General features: G+C 38.2%; 1 protein-coding gene across 2 annotated transcripts in view; it reads left to right on the top strand.

The window, feature by feature from the left end:
• Positions 1–20,589, top strand: part of TRMT9B (tRNA methyltransferase 9B (putative)) — a 41,334-nt gene extending 20,745 nt beyond the window's left edge. Inside the window, exons 1-4 of one of the 2 annotated variants that reach the window (XM_065837945.2) lie at positions 1,065–1,149; positions 12,934–13,088; positions 16,092–16,265; positions 17,814–20,589. In XM_065837945.2, coding sequence (XP_065694017.2) covers positions 1,121–1,149; positions 12,934–13,088; positions 16,092–16,265; positions 17,814–18,856 — 1,401 coding nt within the window. In that variant the 5' untranslated portion in view covers positions 1,065–1,120 and the 3' untranslated portion in view covers positions 18,857–20,589. Of the gene's footprint in view, positions 1–1,064; positions 1,150–12,933; positions 13,089–16,091; positions 16,266–17,813 lie in introns of those variants that run through there. The other variant, XM_065837946.2, reaches the window with a different exon arrangement.
• The last annotated feature ends 435 nt before the right edge of the window (positions 20,590–21,024 follow it).

Consider the following 21,024-nt stretch of genomic DNA (forward strand, 5'->3'; position numbering starts at 1 on the left):
TAGTTATGATTTAGCCTACAGCCCTGATTGTTGAATACCTTGACAATAAAGACCATCAGCTTCATTGTTACTTCATGACTTTGTATACTTAACAGAATATTAGGTTCTTATGTCTTCAGTGTACTTTTTCTCAGCTTGTTCTTCTAATCTTCCCGGGCCACTATTGTTTCACTTTTTTTTTTTAGTGCAGGTGGGATTGTCAAAGTAAAAGGAATTCCTGAGTAAAAGTAAAAGGTTCCTGAGCAATTTTGTCAGTTTTGAAAATTCCATCAATTCGCAGTCATGTTCCCATTATTTCCTCATAATCCTGTCTCAAAGCACCTTCAAAGCTGATTGGGCGCAAAAGGCTACACATAACAGTAAATAGTTCAGTACCTTCAGTACTTTGCATGATGCTGTGCTGAGTTCCCCGCCTGTTGTACTGGCTCATATAGTTTCATTGCATTTTCCTCTATCTATAATCTCTTATACATAATTTATAAAGTCTTGGGACAGCTATCTCTTTAGCTTGTGTTTATAGCGCTAATAGTATTGGGGTCCTGGCGCATTGCTGGGGTTCTGTGTACTTGTCTAGTAGACACCTATAAATATACAGAAGTATAGAAACGATCTACCACTTTTTAGGCTGCTTTAACAGGAATTTGTGCTGGAGTAGTGGGGCTAAAGCCCTCGGCACTCTCGGGATGGGAAGCCTTTGCAGGCAGGACCTAGTCGCAAAGGTTCGCTTTGAGCTTAACCTTTAAATGAGCAAGAACTAATCCTCCTTGGCGGCTTTGATCACCAGCAGAGACAGCACGGCTCCCATCGACCTCGGTTTAGAGGAGCTCGGGGACCCTACTTCTTCCCTCCCCAACATCATCTCCATCAGCACCACCCTCCTCATCTCCTCACAGAAGACGCCCAAGGGGAAGAGTTAACAGCGAAACTGATAACCCAGCCCTTTTTCCCCGCCTCCTCCTCCTGCCTGCGGGAAAGCGGAGGGGGGGGGATCGGGACCTACAGATAGGGGGTGGCCCCCGAGCGGAGGGGCGCGGGAAGCCCTCCCCGCGCCCCTCCGCTCGGGGGCCACCCTCGCTGTACAGCCCGGCCCGGCCCGGCCAAGCGCCGCCTCCGCGGCGGGATGCAGCCGCCGCCGCCCCGCCGGTGCAGGTAAGGAGCGGGGCGGAAGGGACACGGCGGGGGGAGAAGGTGGCAGCACAGGGTTGGAGGGGGGGGATGCGAAGGGCAGACCCCCCTCTTTAACCTCGAGCTGAGGCGGTGGGGGGAAATTTAAAAATTATATAAATTAAAAAAAAAATCACCCTTAATCCACCCCCCAAAACAGCGCCGCTGAGGGCTGGCGGCGATGGGTTTTTGCAAATTGTGATGATTCTCTTAAAAGCGCTGCACGGCGAGCCGGGAGTAGCCCCTGAGGCACTGACCCACCCCGGGACGGAAGGATTTCGAGATGGAATTAATTTTTTTATCCGCCCCCCGCTCCCCTCCCCATCTTAATTGAATGGAGCCGCGGCTTGCAGAGCTGGGAACGAGCAGGGATGCTGGCGTAGCAGTTCGGAAGGGTAGTTTTTAAGAGACATGGGGGGAATTTGCAACAGAAATAATAAGTTTCTCTGTGATCGCCTGATTAATTAAAAATGAAGTACGCATTGTGCATTGGCAAACAGTCCTGAACAATAATCTGGAGCAATCCTGAGCCAGAATAGTTAATATTTTTTTTCCTAGAAAATTCAAAATACCTAAGTATTGCTTCTGTAAATCCACATAGAGCCCTCAGCGTTGCAGAATGTTCCCTTCTTAATGAATGTTTGTAAAGGGATTTTCATTCCCACTGAATGTCAGTGGGAGCAGCCAGAGCTCAGGGAGTCACCTGCTCTGTTTCTTTTGCAAAGAAAGAAGGAACAGAATTACTTCAGCAGCACTGCTGTGCTTGTGTAGTGCACACCATGACATTCCCTGCTGATGTAGCTGTTCAGGTGAAGCATGCTTCTGGAGCTTATGATTTTGAGCATGAAACTCGAGAAACAGATAAGGCAAACATGCAGCACGCTCTCCATGAAAAGGTCTTCTGGGACTTTTTAGTGCCCTATCACAGACCTCAGGGGCTTAAGTTTCATTTCTGTAATTTGTTTTCAGTCTAGTATGTCAATACATTTATTTCAGCTCTATATGCTATTTATAGAGCATCTCTTTGAACCAGTGCATTTTTATTTACTGATTTCCTTCTCACATTGTGTATTTGTAATAGATTGTACACTGAGATATTTCAGTCGTGCTGCTGTTGTTTAACTTACGGAGATGTGCATTTTGGGCAAATTAGATGCATGTAGGCAACTGTGGCTACATATTTTAATATTGCCTCTGGCAAGGAGATCTTGAAAGACAAAATGTTTTTGGACATATAATGCTAAACTGAACTTGGTGAGAAGAAAAAAGTAACTTTTCATAATTTTCTGCATTTCCCCCAACTGAAGTTATAAAGCAAATTTAGAGTTTGGAATCAGACCTTCATCAAGGGATAAACACTTCCCATGCAAACACACAGATTTGCAGGCATTCTGCCATCCAGTCAGGACAGATGAATCAGAGTATGGGACGATACAAACAGCATAAGTCTCTGTTCTGAAAAAAGTTATGTGCAAACTCCCACCTTTAGTTGTTATTAATAGGCTACCTGAGGTCAGAAAGATGATTTACAGTGCATAAAGTTAAGCAGATATCCATGTTTTTGCAGTACCAGGATCTACATAAGCATGTTTGTATGTAATAATAGAAAATGAGAAAACCACAGCTTGAGGGCTGCACATCTCTCTATTTTATAAAGATTAAAGAGACTGAAAAAATCCTTCACACTTTTATATGCTTGTGAAGTAATTTTAAAATATTTTCAAAATGAACAACAAACTCCTTATGTATAGAAGTGCTTAACAGTAAAGACATTGGTTCTTTAAAAGTTATGTATGTACCTTCATAAATGGAGACAGAAGTATCAACTGAATTACTGGGAGAAAAAAGTCTGACTATTGAAAAATAAAATTAATATGTGTGTCATAGCCAGGCTCTATGTGACACAGGGTTTTGCCTGACTTTTATTCCTCAGAAAAAAAAAAAAAAAGTTGGAATAAAGGGACTGTGTATTTTAGGTTGTGTTTTGCTGTTGAAAAATATTCAATTTTGAAGAAAACTTTAGGTTGAGATCTACATGTAGTAACTTCAGAAAAATTAATTACTTATAGACCCGATTCTTCTAAGAAAATATTTCTATTGATGTTCCAGATACTGATTTTTGTAAGTATCAACTCTTGTTCCCCATTGTATAATACTTGCACAGAGAATATTGATTTTAAGAAAGAAGATTGCATCTAAAAAGGCCATGGTATTAAAATATTTTCCAAACAGAGAGCTTCAGTGATGTTTCTATGAAATTTCAGCTCCCTCAGGGAGCTTTTCCTTTCCATGCTTCAAGAGGACAAATTGCTTTATGTAAAGGCCTTTCTTTGCCTTAAAATAGAGGGCTTGGAAATATCAAGCCATGTAAAAAGTTATCACTCATACTAGGAAGCATTTTAAATGAAACAATCTTTCCATGAAATTGGTGGATTTATGGAATAAAGAGTCTTTTCTAGGGATTTTGACTACAGGAATGCTGAGTCTTCAGACTGATTGGTCTACTACAGCTATGACTGGATGGAAGGTTACACCTTGACCTTTTAGTAACAACATAATGCAATTTTTCTGTGTCTAAGTCTAACTCTGAATCCTGATAGGATTACTGTTGTATCTTCAGATGCCTTTGTCAGCTGCGTAAGCACCCAATTACTTACTGATAGATGGCACTCAAAATAACCTTTTGTCTTTGAGCACTAACCTCAAAGACATATAAGACACTTTTTCAATAAATATAAATACATGACTTTATATGATTAACAGTTACAAGAAAGTAAAAGCTAATCAGTCAGATTTTTGAGTTGTGTAGGATGATAAAATGTGATACTGTCTTTGCTCTCATTCTGATGGTCATCACTGAGGATAACTTAATACCTAATACTATCTGCCACCCGTTCTTCTTTTAAAACTGTATTTGGACGGCGTACTGAACACTGAATACATTTGTATACTGAAAACAAATATGAATATTTTAAGATAGGAAATTATATGTTTGGTTATAATGAACGTGTTATTCCAGAGTAGTTTATAAAATGTATCAAGAGAATAGACTTACTACTTCTGTAATTGCTGTAATTCATTGTGCAATGTTTTATATTTAATTTTAGGATCAAAGGTAACCATTGACAGCCTTAATTTTGGATCCTGTTTGATAATGTGTGGCTTATCTTTCTGTCACTAAGATATTAACTTTCAGCAGAAGATGTATTTTCAAGTAATTGAGTGTCTTACTTAAGTCAGTTTGTAAATTGTTTTAATTGAGGAGGCTTTGTATATAGCACCAAGTACAATGTAAATACTGACAGTGATGAGCTCTATGAGCAGGAAAAAAAAGAGAATTATACTGCATAAATTAAAACTAATCTGTCTGGAAATAGTAGTACTTGAAATGCAAACCTGGAGTGTGAGGAAACTGAAGGAATTTAGAAAGCTATAATTCCAGAACTGTAGGATGGCATTAAAAAAATCAAATATTCCTACGAATGCCGTTTGGCATGAAGAATGCAGACATATGGAGAGGATACAGAGAATGACAACAATACTTGTAAAAGACCACCTAGATTGATTCATCACGGAGAACGAAAAGTCCTAAATATTTAATGCTTGGTAAATAAGAGAATGAAGAAAAGATAGCTGTTTACAAGTATTTGAGAGAGACAGTGACCAAGGAGGGAAGATGTAAAATGTGAATGTAAAGATGATGAGCAGTGTAGCATGGCCAGGGGCTTTGAGATATTGATGCAGGGCTCTTAGTCAGCAAACCATCATGCTGAAACTCAGGAGGAAATTAGTTTAATAGCTGTACTAATTTAGCTGTAGAAAAGCCCTCTTTTAAAGAGTAATGAAGATCGTGAAGCAGCCTTTTAGCCTTTCATTTTTGTTTTTCTGCAGCAAGTCACGAAAATCTTGTTTATAACTCAAAAAACTGAAGTTTTGTATTTCATAGACACAGAGTCACAAGGCTGGATGTCGGGGCATCATCTCCCTCCCCTCAAGCTGCATGAATTACATCAGCGTATTTCCTGAGAGGTGCTTAACTTGTGTTTTTAAGACCCCATTGCTGGAGACTCCATGACCTATCCAGTCCAGAATAATTTCCAGTGCTTTTCTGTCCTTCTTCTTATTTGATTGTTTGTTTGTTTTTAAATGCCTCACCTATATCTTCCTTGCTGTAGTTTAAACCCTTTTTTTTTTTTTTTTGTCTACCCTTCATTTTGGAAAACAAATTATTCCCTCCCACTTTGCAACAGCCCTTCTTGTATGAGAAGGTGGTCCTCTCTTGTCCTGAGAAGACAAGATCCATCCAAGAAACTAACAGCTTTCCCAGAGGTTTGCTTGACTTCTGGTCTCTTAGAGATTTACAATGATGTCTGATCATTGTTGTTATCATCTGTAATATTTCCAGTGGGTCTACATAGTTCTTGTCCGAAATGGGACATAAAGCACTGCTATGTGATCTGCTCTAGGTGAACCTGCCTTAGCAGGTGGGTTGGACTAGGTGATCTCCAGAGGTCCCTTCAACCCCAACCGTTCTGTGATTCTGTGGTAACACTCAAACTGATATATTTGCAGTGCCAAATATAGTAGAAGGACGGTTTTATTTAACTTGAAAGTATCTGCCCTATTTCTGTGTGCTGGTATTATTTTTTTTTGCAACATGCTGTTGTAAAATATGCCATAACACTGTAGCATGTATGGTGTTAAATCTGTGAAAGGTGGTAGTGCCCAGATCCACTTCTACAGAACTGCTGCCACTCATCCCATCCTGCCTCCCTCAGCCTTTACTTGTGCAGTTGGTTATTCTTATCTAAACAAAATTATTTGCTTTTGTGTTTGTCAATCTGTCAAAACACTTGAATTCTAATACTGTCATCCAGCACATTTGAACCCTTGTCAGTTCCATCCGTCTGCAGATATAATGCTACTTTCTGATCCATCATGCAATGGAATCTCTGAGGAGCATCCAAAACAGACTCCTCAACAAATTTCTCTTATCCTTCCAGTGCTATTGTGAATTGTTGATACTCTAAATATTCTCTTTCAAACAGTACCAACTTCTACCATGATTTCATCTGAACCAACTGTCCCTAATTTGTTTATGAGAATATAAAGAGACTGGGGACTGTGCTTGTTGCCCACACCTTCTCGAAAATAATTTCTGCTGGCTCTGAGACTGGCTAATCTGAGGTTGTGATCAGTTCCCTAAGTACTGTTTATTAGACTAGTTGTTTTGAAAACCCCAAATTTATTTAAAAATCCCTGTCCTATTCTTTCCCATTCCATCCTAATTTCTTTTCCCATTGTCACTGATGCTTGACTGCCTGGTGGCAATTAACGTGTATAGTGAAGAAGAAAAAAACCTCAACACTTTGTTCTTTTCAGCACCACTTATTATTGGACTTTTTTTCTCAGTTAGTTGACCAAATTTTTGCTGGTCCTCCCTTCTCTTCTAATGTCTGTACAGGGTGTTTCTGTACAGGATCCGAAGATGCACGCCAGTGCAATCTAACACCAGGGGTTTTTGTCTGTGTGTGACCCCAGTAGGAAGGGACCCTCTTTGGTGGGGATTATTTTGTGAGTTTTGATGTGATAGTAAAGATGAACAGACACTTAAAGGGACTGTGCAACTAATGCAGAAGTATGCTCCTTTCAGTGTTTTTTAATGGCAAAGGGTCCATGTTTGTGCATTGTCATCTTAGCAGAATGTTACCTGTCTACACAACAGACTTTATGTACTTAGGGAAATAAATCTGTTTAGAGTGCAACCTTTCAGCTACATAGACTATGACCCTAAATGCAAAACAGCAAAGGGAATATTAGAGGATTAACTGATCCAGGAATAGGATGTGCAGTGAATAATACTGGGTTTTGTCTGGGCTGGAAAATAAAGCTAACAAAATGAATGTGATAGTAAATGGTTGTCATTTTGAGTGACTAGAGCCTGCACCATAAACTTATTTAGTCCAATATCTTGAAAGAACAGCCTCAGTGCGTTCAGTCTTTCATTAGGGCAAGTTTCTCTCTTTTTCAGTAAAAAAAAAAATACAATTATGTTAACTTTATTTCAATTCACAAAATTACTTTAAAATGCTAGGTTTACAGTGAGCATTTCAAATGACAGAAATTCTTGTAGAATGTGTCTTGGCTCTTAGTTTTTCACTCTAGAATTTCCCAGTTTTTACTGGAGGAAGACTCCTGAATCAAGACTTCAGTTCAGTAAGGTTTTAAATAGAGTTCCCCTTGCTCTAATTTCAGGCTGTGCATTTTCATGGAATTATAACAGTTCATGCGTAAGTGAAATTAATTACCAGAGTTGTTAGCCTTATGTAAGCAAATCATCTCCTACTGTATCCTCTTGCAAAACTTTAATTGCAGCTAGTATAAGCATTCATGGCAGGATTCCTATTATTTTGTATCATTATCCTTTATTTATGAATAAAGCTGTTTTACATAATGATGAATATCTGGAAGGAATTTAGTATGTCATCATACTCCTATTTGTTGCCTTCGTTAATGAAATGAGAGAGCGCTGTCAATCAGGATGGATGTTGTTATTGTGATTTTCGTATTTCATCATGTGATTATAAATTCAATCCTGAGTAAGCAAAGTTCTGATACTGTAATCTTAGGTCTGTTTTTGAGAAGGGCTGCAATGAGGTTTTGCAGTTGGAGAATAATAGGATTTTTGTATTTGCTTGGGAAAAAAGACTATGTTTTAGAGGTGATCATCAGGGTTCTAACTTAGCTTTCCATGGCTACGTATATTTGAATGAAAAGGCTAGTAAGTCTGAAGCAAGCTGGAAGTAACCCGATAGTATTGCTCACTATATAGACAGTTCTCCCTGTTCTGTAGATGAGGGGAGAGAATGCAAATTGGATTGTCTCACTTTTTACATTGCTGGTAATACCAGCTACAGCTGGACATGTTATTCCTGGAGAGCAGGTACTGTGGGACATAAACCTGGCCCTTGTGGTTTATACTGTTCAATTTAAGGCCAGTGATTAATTAGGTTATTGGACCCATACCTGGAGTTGCATGCGTAACAAAGATTTATGTTGCTGTGGCAACATAGAGAGACACAACTGTGCTGAATTTCCTCAACCTTTGAAGTAGGAGTTCTCCTAATCCAAAGTGGGATTGAGAATTCCCATCAGCACATGAAGAGTGTAACTAGGAGCCCTCGTTAATAGATTGAAATCTTGCATCTCTGACTCTCAGATTGAGTTGAGTAAATTCCTGCTTCTCATCAGAGGGTTAGAGAAAATAGGCAGCTGCAGGAGAGAAGACAAAAGGAAAGCCTGAGGCTCAAACTAATCAAGAGCAATTGCTTTGAAAACAAATAGGAGCAATGCAGGATTTGATGACTACCATGAAAATCACAAGGTGCTTCCAAGAGGCCATTGACAAAAAGTTTGGAACATGTTCCAGGTATTGCGACTGGCCTGGAAATAGAGGCAAGGAGAAACTGAGCATGAGCCAGGTAAAGACTTCACAGTGCTATACATCAAATTAAAATAGTGGTGGTGACATAGCACATGCTAAGTAGATGGAGGAAGATGGAAAAATCTTAGGTGGATGGGAGGGGTAACTTGATGTAGATGAGGAGGACTGCAGGGGATTCAGAAGTTCTGCAGGAAGGTGTGGAAAGCTTTTGGCAGGCTGTGATAGAGACAGCGTTTTTAGACTGAACACTACCTCCTGCACTTCAGTGTCAGGGAACCCCTTGCATCTGGGAGCCGGCAACTGTTTTGTCCGCTTGAGGATAAAGTATTGCATACAGTTAGTAAAAAAATCACAAGTCAGAAACTTTCAAAAACAAACAAAAATGTCAGAACGCCCCACCCCCAAATGAAAACAACCTGGACTTTTTAAATGTTGGCAACTGCAGTTCTTAATTTTTGATTGTTGTCATTTCAAGGTCACACGATTAAATGTATTTATTACTTCAGTAGTGATAGAAAATGTCCAAGCAACATGACTACCATTAAAGCAGTATCCTGGAAAAGTTAATTATCTAAAAGGTTGAAAATATTAATGGAAAAGGAAGAAATTAGATTACCTCAGAGTTAGAGAACTTCTAGTGAGATATGTAACTATGAAAATACATGATATGATATGTTTGTACAATTCATTTTACCTCCTGGAGATCTGTAATACCTTAGTTTACTTTTTATTTTGCCTTTTAAAATGAAAACAAACCCCCAAAAAACAAAGAGGGAAAATATCAATTAGGACAGAGTCAATGGACTATAACCTATTTACCTTCAAACAGTTTTGTTCACATACTACAGTTACATATGATGGACTGGTGATCCACTTCCTCACAAGTCCAGCAGAAATTACACCACAACTTTCATCCAGTTTTCTCACTTCCTAGATAATCTGCAACAAGGTCCTCTTGTAGTCTCATGAACGAACCTTGATGAACCAGGAAACATCCAAAGGGAAGAGAATCCCACTCTTCATTTGTTATCCAAACTGCTAGTTTGCAAGAATCTGACATTAAGCTGCACCCATGTTTTGGGGAGCTATTGAGATTTGCTGCAGAGTGATGGAACAGCTGGGCGCCATTTTACTACACAGTCCCTGCTCTGCACCCAGCCTCTGCGTGAACCCTTTGACAGGAGCATAAGCATAGTCCAGGGAAAGAAGAATGGAGCATGGGAACAATGTGTCCATAATTACCACCTTCTGCTCTTCTCCTCTTTTCTGGCTTAGCAGACAGCTTCTAGGTAACTTAAATGAGACCTGGAGCAGCTGCTGAAGCAGTGGGATTTCTGGACATCTTGACTGTTCATTATCTCCTTTGCAAAACAGACTTTGCAATTATCCCAGAAGTTACAATCTAAAAGTTGGATGAATTGAACATTTTCTACAATTTGTGTGCAACAGAGCCACTGTCTGGTACTTTCAAGGCAAAGAAGTTATAATGGTTGTTTTTGTTCCTAAAGTGAAATATTGTGTTTGGCTTTTAAAGCTACATAATTCTAAGTTTCTGATGCTTTCAGTGACATAAGGTGTGTGTGAAATTGGTACAGCTGCAGGTCAAGTCAGACTCCACAGTTTTCTTGCCTTTCATCAGCATTGAAATGAAGAGGTGTATTTCTAGGACATTTCCCTACTGTGTGGCAAGGTAAAACCTGATTGTGTTATGGATCTTGAGAGGAAACTGAATTGGCAAGTCTAATTTCATCATGTGACTTAAGTATCTACAAAATATAAACAATCAGTGGAAATTGTAATGAAATGATATATGAAATAATCTGTATTTTAGTAGACTACTGTTATTCTAAGATTATAACTGAATTATTATCTTGACGATGTTTATTAAGTGTCTCTAAAAATGCTAATCTCTAATGCAGTGTTGTAATAAATGGAAGTCTCTAGCGTGTCTCGTACAGCAGAAGACTCAGTACCAGTCCCAGTGAATAAGAAAGTTAAAGCAAAACCTTAATGGTCTTGTGATTCAGTAGGAAACTAAGCCAAATTTCAGCCTACATTGGAATTTAATAAGGACATTTTAGGAAAAGTAGAATAAACATTTTGTGAATGGGAAAATTCTTACCATCTTCTAAGTCAAGTCCAAGTTGGCTTTTGTGTTTATGTAAAACGTTTAAATTAACCTTCAGTTCAGACAGCTACTTCTGCAGTTGGCATAAACCGGAATTTCTGTAGCATTTGTAAGTTGGTATGAATGATTGAAAGCATTCTCTCTTTTTTTTTTTTTTAATTAGAACTGCAAAGATTGAACAAAGAGCTTCAAGTGGAAAGATAAAAATACTTGGAAACGCTGAGCCACATAGTAACCAAACATAAAACATAAACTAGAGCAAGAAGCGTATCAGATGACAAAAGAAAATAGATGATTGTTAGTCTTTGGAATGATAAATAGAGGATTTCTAGGCAGTTGAACAACAAAATAGAGTACATTTTGAGATAGAGAAGAAAGATAGCTGCAGACATTGAAACACCCAATTTGTTTTATTTAAGGGTCAAATAAGAAAAAAAGAATGGACTTTTGACTCTAAGGAATAATTATCTGAAATTACTGTAACTAACCCATCCTGTTTGACTACATAACTTGAAATGGCATTCTTAGAGAAGTTCTGATTGAGCGAGTTCTGGCACGTGTATTAATAGTATCATTTCAAGTTTGTGTTTCAGTACTGTCTACTCTGTTGTTCAGTCTATTGTAGTTTTCCACTCTTCAAGATGACACTGAAAATGTGTCTACTAGTAATTTACTGTTACTGAATTTTATATATAAATAAATATATATATATATATATATCTGCACATTTTCAGCCACTAAAAAGTGACCTAATGCACCATAAAGGAAAACTGTGGATCATGCCAGAAAAAAAAGAATATAAGGATTGTGAAAACATTGAACAGAAATGCTTTGAAGAGAGATATTCATAGATACTACAGTCAGAATAGACTATGATAATTGTGACAATTTGGCTTGACCTCCAGCAGAATACGTAAAACCAGTGAAATGGATCAAGTCTTACATACTGTTCTTGTGGGCACTCAAACACACTTAACTTGAAGTACTTTGTTTTTTTTTGCAGTCACTGGGATTAACTCCCATTTTCTAATTTAATTTTTCTAATTCAGTACGGGTGTTTTGAAGAGCTCACATTATTATATGGAATATTTTATTTTAAATATTTCTCATAGTAATTCATTTCAACAGTAAAAGTGACAGAAAGAAACATTTTCTATTGTGATTCAAAAATGTATATTATTTGAAAATCGAGGAAAGCAAAAGATGATCTTGTGTTTAAAGTCTTTCTTCTGAAATTTTCAAATGCAGCTAAAGGAGTCATTTTTATAATTTCATCTTGATAATATGCTGCTTAGTTTCTTGGAAGGAGTTTGGAAACAGGCTTGAATCTCTGCTGAGTACTGTTTAAATAGTGGGAAGTAGTGGGAAGGAATAGTTCATGCATAAACAGGCTGTTTGAATTACTCTGAAGAACGCTTTAACCCTTTGAAATGTAATCTCATCAGCCTCCATCAGATACTGAAGTCAGATCTGGTTGTTGCTTCGGTCAGGGGAAATCTTAAGGAAGAGGTAGAATTCTGTATTAAGGGATTCAGCGTCTGCGTTCACTTCAAGTTTTATCTGAGCTTAGTAGTAATACTAAAAGCATTTTCAAATGAATCATTAAACTGAAATACTTCGCTAAGAAATGAAGGTTATGGAGTGGGAGCAGGGAAATAATGGTTTTGTTGCTGAAAAATATCAGCCAACTCATCAGTGCTAGAGGGCAGATAAACCACAAATATTTTATGCATAATTTTGGGGCTTTGGTTTCAGGGTTCGGGCTATATTTCGAATAACATACGAATAGTTTGCCTACCTACTCACCTTAGCTACAACTGGAAAGTCTATTTTTAACTTCCCGTTCTTAGTAGTTGTAAACTCTCGCTGAATACAGGCTCCGTTTTGCACCAGATAAACTTTTACTACATTGGTGTATTTATTCAGGAATGTGCATATCATTGAACAGGCACATGTAGTTATATAAGACTCCTCAGGCAAGATTATACATTCAGATTTTTTTCTTGACTGTCATGAAATTGAATAAGATCCTTTGAGCAAAGACCATTTTATAAATATGATGGCTTTTAGATGGGTGTAATGATTGTAAGAATGTAAACTTACAAGGTCCTGAATTGCGCACATCTATAAAATCTACAGTCTATGCTACAACAGTCCATGTTTTGTGGTTCAAAATAGTTCTTCATTATGTTTTCAGGATGGAACATGAAGCTACCCAGCTAGAAAAGCAGCACGTGCACAATGTGTATGAAAACACAGCTGCCTACTTCAGTGATCTGCAGAGCAAAGTGTGGCCTCGTGTTCGAAACTTCCTGCTGGAGCAGAAGCCTGGCAGTCTTGTTGCTGACATAGGTAACCTGTTCCTTCAGGTGGCCTGAAAGATTGTCTATAAGCCTTATTAGTTTATATGTTACTAGTATGTGTCCTTCAGAGCAATTGTTTTAAAAACTTGTTTAAATTTGTTTCAAATGTTTTAAAATTGTTTTTAACCCCATACTACATGCCATATACAACTAGCCAGTAAATGCATTTTTTGCCTTATTTTTACTGAGCTAAACGTTAATCTGTCAGTTTCCCCACAGGCTTAGTGGTCTGTCATTCTCCCGGAGCTCTTTTTAAAAAAATGGTGTTAATAGCTCAAATATTTCATATTTCAGTTTCTTTAGCTTTCTTGGTTTAAGTACTCCTAGTCTGCAATTTATTGCTTTTCCCCTAAAACTCCTCCTATCAAGGCTTCAAGTTAAGAGAAATCCTCCAATGTGATTAGCATTTAAAAAAAAAAAAAAAGTTATGATCTGAGAATCTCCCTATGATTCTGAATATGGACACCAAAACTTCATTTTCCTGCTATGGCATTGCCTTCCCTACACGTTCAAGTTATACTTTGATTGTCTTTTCTTTTTAGGAGTTACCGGGTCTGGGTGTGTTTGCTTTGTTTGTGTTATGACTTCAATCCTATACAGCACGTCATTGCAAACCAGGTGCTCCTTTGCACCACTGGATTTTCTTCAATGTTTAGACTAATAAAATGTTTTATACAGCAAAGTGTAATAAATGTACACAATAAATTATGCATCGGCCTTATCCTGTAAGAGAACTTTACTCAAAGATGTTGTAGGCCCTAATCAAAAGATAATATATAGTTCTACTGCTGCAGTTGAGCAGTCCCCCAAAAAGACTTGATTACTATTATTTGGACATGTATCTTCTTTTATATATCTGCACCATTTTCTAATAATCTCAGGAAATAGCCTATGGCACACACTCATTCAATACTCAGCTTAACATGATATTTCTCAGTCAATATTTTTTGCCACCTCAATAGAAGTCCTTTGAAGCTTAGCTGAAGTTCTTCGAGGCTTTATCAGCAGGCATCACAGTGGTTGCTGAAAGCTTGAAATCACCCTGTTATAGTTTCAGCTGAAGTAATTGAAGGGCATGTGATACATCTAGAGAGATGGTAGATGCTTACAGTTGCCAGTAAGAATATTCCCATCAAGGCACACAAGGTACTTCCTTTCATGAGGTTTTTATCTTTAAAAAAATCTACAGGAATCTGACTATTGTGTTTATTTTTTTGTGTGAATTTTGGCAGGAGAGTTGCCCAGTGGCACCAACATTTTCAAAATGAGATGTTCAATTGCTAATTTCCTTTCCTGTTTAATACCACCTTTTATTAAAATATTTTGGTTTGCTAGCTTTGCATGAAGCATGGTAATGGTAGTGGAATAAAATATCATTTTGTCTAATTGCCTTATTATTGTTCATTCATCAAAATAAATGACAACAGCATGGTCATTATTAACAGGTTCATGAAGGAGTCCACCCCCCTGATGACTCATTTAAAAGTAAATCTCCTGCAAATGTAGATTTTTAGATTACTGGGAGTGTTTTCACTATTTAGCTTCATTCCAGAGAGGACCCAATACTTCCAAAGTCTCACTGTGATTAAAAAGCACTCCACCAAGAGCCATGTATTAAGCAACTGAATCTTCTAAATTAAGGTTCACTTGACTGTGTTCCTTCTGCAAACACAGTAATCAATAATACTTTATACTAATTTTAAAACTTAGCTTTCTAACTAACATGCAAAGCTTCATGTTTTGTTGCTTATATTCCTTGAACTGCATTAGCAACATTAATTGTTTCTCTCAAGTGTTACTTCAAGGAATAGTGTTTGCTTTTTGCTGCAGAAAAATGTTCTTTTTTCACCAGTAAAGTGTTGTGCTGTTCTCCAGCAGTCCCTGTGCTGTCTCTCCAGATAATGGTGCACATTAACATCAATGAGAGCAGCAGCGCTGCAAGAAGCAGTGATGTTTCTAAAGATAACTCCAGTCCTTTAAATTGAATTACCAATACTGAGATGGTTCTCTTTGCCAAGCTGCTACCCCGTTGCTTGGCTGTCAACTTTCAGAAATTATTCGTCACTACTGACCCATAACTGCAGTGAATGTTTCCTAATCTAATTTTGAAAAGTGCCTGTTATGCATATGGTATTGAAGAAGACTCTAAAAGATTTCAATTTTGTACAGCACAGCCCTTGAGAAGACAGACTTTTAGGCAGAAGACATTCTGGAACAGTTCATTTCATTTACATGCGTTACAATGCAGTGGCACAAAGAGGACATGCCTGTGACATGGCAGGAATTTATATGATTCATGGTTATTTTCCACTCTGTATCTGAAGTTAAAATTTTCTTCTCTGACTTGTGTCAGTGGCAGCTGTAGTTTAGGATTTCTTGGAGAGAGGTGGGATGCACTAGAGAGGAACTGCAAAGTTTGGGGGAGTACTTGGAAGAGAGATCTATTGCAGGTCACTAAGAAGACAAAACCCGCTGACTTCAGGAAATCCTTTGAATAGAAAGCAGTTGGGAGCTGGCAGGGTGCTGAGGAAGAGGGTCATAATGCTTACCCTGCTCTTACTCTTTCCTTGGTGCCCACTTATGCTTGTTGTTTGAAACAGGACATCAGGCTCAGCATGAAGCAGCACGGTTGTTTTTTTGCTCTAAGGTAGGCAACAGTGGCTGCACAAAACCATTCTTTCCTCCTCCCACCTGCATCTACCCTACTTCCACGAAGAAATGCACATAACCTGCCATTTATACAGGGCTGCGTAATGACTGTTTTAGTTGGTGATGTTGATACTGTTACACTCCTGACAGTGTGAACGTATGATTTCAAACAGTCCAAATGAACCCAGCAGCAGCTGGGCTAATAGAACCAGGCTCTCGTTTTGTTTTCCAGGAAGTCTTAGAATTAGGAAAGCCTCCTCAGTTATTTTCACTGCTTTGGGAGGGATAGCAAGTGTTTAGAATGTATGTCTTCTGATCTAGTAAAGAGTATTCTTTTCTTTAGGTTGTGGAACTGGAAAGTATCTCAGCGTCAACAATCAGATATATACTGTTGGCTGTGATTACTGTGGACCATTGGTAGAGATTGCAAGGAAGAAAGATTATGAAGTTCTAGTATGTGACAACCTTAACCTTCCCTTTAGGGACCAGTGCTTCAATGCAGTTATTTCCATTGGAGGTAAGACAACACACATGCATTCTGGCCTATAGTAAATGAAAATTTCTGGGGATCCTTTCCGCGTGTGTTCATTTCAGTTAAATTTGTTTTGAAACAGTCCCCTTAGCATCACACCAGATATTACTGAAATGAACGTAGTAAGCATGAAAAAAAATATTAGTTCCATTGCACAGAGGTGCTGTTGACCAGGGAAGTACGTGGATCATTTGTTTGTTTATATGTGGCCTTGTTCACCCTGTGGAGAAAAGATTTCCATCCAGCATGCATTTTAAACAAGAAAAAACTAATATAAACATGGCTGCTCACAGTTTAAACAGATTAGGTCCTCAAGATAAACTCTTGGTTCCTCCTTAGAATCTGTTTTCACCAGAAAATGCATTGAAATTAAAACCTGCATTCTCTATAGCAGAACTTAGAATATTGTACTATTCTCTTAGAATAGTAATGAAACAAGAACTTAGAGCAATAAAAGTGCCTGTTGTCTAAAATGAGTGAAGAATTTCAGCATCTTAACTCCTCTGACCTCTCTTTTTTGAAAATATTACTCATAATTTGAGAAGTATAAAGTGGAAAAGGGTAGATGAGAAATAGAGTACCCAATTACAGTCTACATTTTTAGCTCTACTATTGCTTGAACTTCTTTCAAGCTGTTTCCCTGTACCAGCAAAAATAGAAAGCATGATAATTATTATTGGTAGCAATCAACAAACTACTTGAAATATGATAGAAATGTATTTTTAAATGTATTTTTCACACACGCAGGGTGAAAGAAAGGGTGACTAAAATGAAAGCAGTATCTATATTACTTTGCTTTCATGTTGGCTGGTTGATCAGTGAGCTCTATCCGTATTTCAGGTCTTGTAGAATAATTTTTAATAGCATAACATAATGTAATAAAACCCCATCATTCTCAGACATGCAATGTCGGCTGAGATACTTATAATTTTTTTTCTTCCAATGCAATCTACAAAGTCAGCACCTTGCTACAAAATTAAAGCAATGGAAAATATTTCTGTCTAAATTTTCTATGTAGCTCTTTCGACAGTGTACTGATATAACAATACACAGTGTCTCTTTATTGATGTTACGTTTTGCTGTATTTGTTACATTGTGAAAAGATTTTCTGTTTTCAGTAAGATAAATCTAAAAAGTGTCCCAAAAACTAATGGCAAACTTAATATTACCTAACTCACCTAAAGGCCAGACATTTAAGTGAAAGCTAGTCATGCTATGACCTTTTATGGGTGATGTATAGAAACAAAAACCTCCAGTTTATATTCCTGAATTTTCTTGAATCCCTGTTTTGAGATGAAATGAATTTCCTTCTTTGGTATTTCCCTGGTTTTGTCCTTTGAACATAAATGTAAAAGAGAACATTCTGGGGGAACCTTGCACCGTGGTACCAATAAATTAAGCGCTGTTGCTGACTAGCAGGCAGTAATATTTGTGACATGGCAACAAAAATGACTGAACATGCAGAACAGGTTGAAGGTGAACATGCTATGTCCTTACTAATATTCAATACATAGTACCTTTCCTTTTTCACAGTGATCCACCATTTCTCAACTAAACAAAGAAGAATCAAAGCCATAAGGGAAATGGCAAGGGTGTTGATACCTGGAGGCCAGATGATGATTTATGTTTGGGCTATGGAACAAAAGAATCGTCACTTTGAGAAACAAGACGTATTTGTTCCTTGGAATAAGGCCTTGTGCTCACGGCATTTTTCAGAATCGAATCAATCAGGAGATAAGAGTGATTTTGTGCATGCTGTGAAAAGCCAAGACATACACCCTGCACAGCTTGTCATCTCTGATTGCAGCTACCAGGCCAGTGTGCAGCCAGAACCTGATTCAAAACATTCCCGCAATACAGACCATTGCTTATCCAGGGCCTGCTGCCTGAAAATTTCTGAAGAAGAAAACAGATTTTACAGTGCTCTAGGAAGATCTTTTCGCTCGTGGTTTTTCTCCAGATCCCTTGATGAATCAGCCCTGAGAAAGCAAACTGACAAAATGAAGCCTCTGAAGAACGAAGGAGAATGCGCAAACAGTACTGTACCCATTCAGCATTCGCGACACTGCAGTTTGGATTTAGGTCACCGTGGAGCATTGTTAAAAGAACGGAGTTTAGATGATGACGATGTGTTTGTGGAAAGCTTGCCTCTCAAAAAAACAGAGTGGTCACAAGCCACAGGTGCACTGAAGGATTTAAAGTTAAATGGAGGACACCAAAGTGCACCTCAGAGCAAGAGTGAAGAAGCTTCATTTATAAATGGCCCAGTGGAAGACAGGGACTACAGCTGTGGTTGTAATAAAGACGGTACTGGTAAGTCTAATGCCAGCAAGTGTTTCAAAAGAACTTCAACAAATGACTCCACCGACTCTGCTTTGGATTCAGCAGTGTCTGTTGGGGACCAAACTGATGCCACGTTGGATACAAAAGCCTTCATGCGTTATTACCATGTTTTTCGGGAAGGGGAGCTGTGCTCTCTGGTAAAAGAGAATGTGCCTGAACTTCAGATAATTTCTTCCTGCTATGACCATGGAAACTGGTGCATCATTGCAGAGAAAAGAGGAACACAGGTGTAAAGAGAACGAAGAATCCAGTGACTGAGGATTTTAAGCTGCTCCTTGTGTTGCTGTGATTGTGCAGTGTGACACAGAATTTGAATCTCATGTAGTTGTGTGCCATTCAATTCTGAGTTGTTATCTCTCTACCTATTTAACTAATAGAAGGTCTGTGTGTAGGAATGTAAGCAGTAAACAATACTTATGTTTTGTTAAACTTTTATGAAGTTAAAACTGGAGAGTTTTATATTGCTTTTAGCAAACAATTGTGGTTTTAAATATACTTTTCTATCGAGAAATAAAACTTTTTTTATAAGAGAAGGGTCAGGGCATCTTTTATGAGAAGTATTCTCTCAGTAGAAAGTTTAGGCTTTGTTCTTCAAACTCTGAAAATGTGTCATGTTGCTCCCTGTTCTTGAAGTCCTGTAAATAGAGACATAGGCATATCTAAAAACATACTTCACTGTGTATTGCTAGAGTGCATGCTGCAGAACTGGGAGCAAGCATGGTCCCAGTGCTACTTGGTTTGGAGTAGAGTTGTTAATGGGTAAAAACTATGTACAACACAAGCTCTGCATATTCTGTCATTGTGTTTAGGAGCAAATGACAGAAGAAATTATGAACAGTATTTTTGACCTTTGTTTTAAAAAGAATTTGATTTGTGTCTCAGGTACAGGTTAAGTTTTATATGTTAGTTCTCACAAATACTTTATCTTAATTTCTTTTGCTGTAGCATTTCATTAGTTTTGTGTATACAGAAGTCAGAGGAATTCATGACAGTATCAGTATTAAGTAAAGGTTACAAAATATCAAATATTTGAGGTACAGAAATCTTTTTGATAGGCCTGGGAAGTAAAGACAAAGTTAATAAAATTCCAGTGCATATCAGCTGTCATATTTGCTCTCCTCATTCACTGACATGACAATATATCTCAAACAGTGTGTTAAATAATGTAGAAAGGAAGAGGATACAAGTCCAGTTTGTATATAAAATATGAATTCCTGTCTTTTCAGACCTAAATAATAATAGATTTCTTAAAAAACTTTCCCATTCCTTGCAAGGCATAAATTTCACTGAACATGGTGCCCCATCATAATCAGGCTATACTAGATCTTAGCAGTTGCCCTCATATAGTTCCTTACACCCGAATAATCTTAGCCTTTTCAGTGGGAGACTAATTTTGTGAAGTTGTATGTGCTGTGGATAAAATCCACCTGGCTTCTGATCAGTAGTGAAGTTGTAATTGTTACCAGCCGAAGCAGGGCTGGGCTTGGCTAATTGCCTTGTTAGCACGAAGTTACCCAATTTTTAGGCTTTATTTACAGTCAGTGGTTTTCATGTAGGGCACATCTTTAGTTGGTGTGATTTCATGACCTTTAATGGAGCAGCACAGATTCACCCTAGAGATCAACCCTTTTGATACAGAAGTTTTAGAGACCCACGTAATTAACATGTCTGCCCTGTTAGTGAGCAAATAACTTTGAATACAAAGCAGCAGGAGTGAGACACTAAACTTTTCCAGTCTATGCTGCTTAAGTAGATGGATTTTGGGTTATTCAGTAGAAAGCCCTGATGGTGCTGAGTATTTTTAGATGTAGTTGCCCAGGCATAATTGCCAGATGGTAACGTATTATAGATTTATTTACTGGAATGATGCCTGTAGAACAATCATATTTGTCTTCCTCATTCTGGATCTGTACCACTTGCACTCCCCATTGCCTTTTGAAAATAAAAGCGTGGTCACAGAACCATGCATCTGACACTTCTGAAATATTATTCCACTCTAAATATTACTTTCAATACAGCCTGGGGCTGTGGTTCTCGGACACTGTGTCTGAGCCATACTTCAGAAAAGTGGCAATATTCACTGCATCGCTGAGTCCAGCTGCCTGTGGCTGAGGGACTGCTCCTACTGCATCCTCAAGCACCAGTTTTAGAAGCACAGTGTGAAAATCCCCGTGCTGGCACATTGCAAAGACAGCGTGGATCGTGCTGAGCTCCACACCTTGTCTGCAACGTGCTCATGTCAGACCGGTGAGGCCTGCCTCATTTGTTGGGAATTCCCCAAGGAGCTTGAGGATTTTAGAAGAAAACTCAGTTGCTTCCAGGTAAGATATGCCAGTGGATATTCATAACCTCTGGAATATGAGCTGTATTTAGGAAAGAGGTAGTTGATTATCATCCTATA

Source organism: Patagioenas fasciata, chromosome 4 (genome assembly GCF_037038585.1).
Source record: "Patagioenas fasciata isolate bPatFas1 chromosome 4, bPatFas1.hap1, whole genome shotgun sequence".
Classification (NCBI taxonomy): domain Eukaryota; kingdom Metazoa; phylum Chordata; class Aves; order Columbiformes; family Columbidae; genus Patagioenas; species Patagioenas fasciata.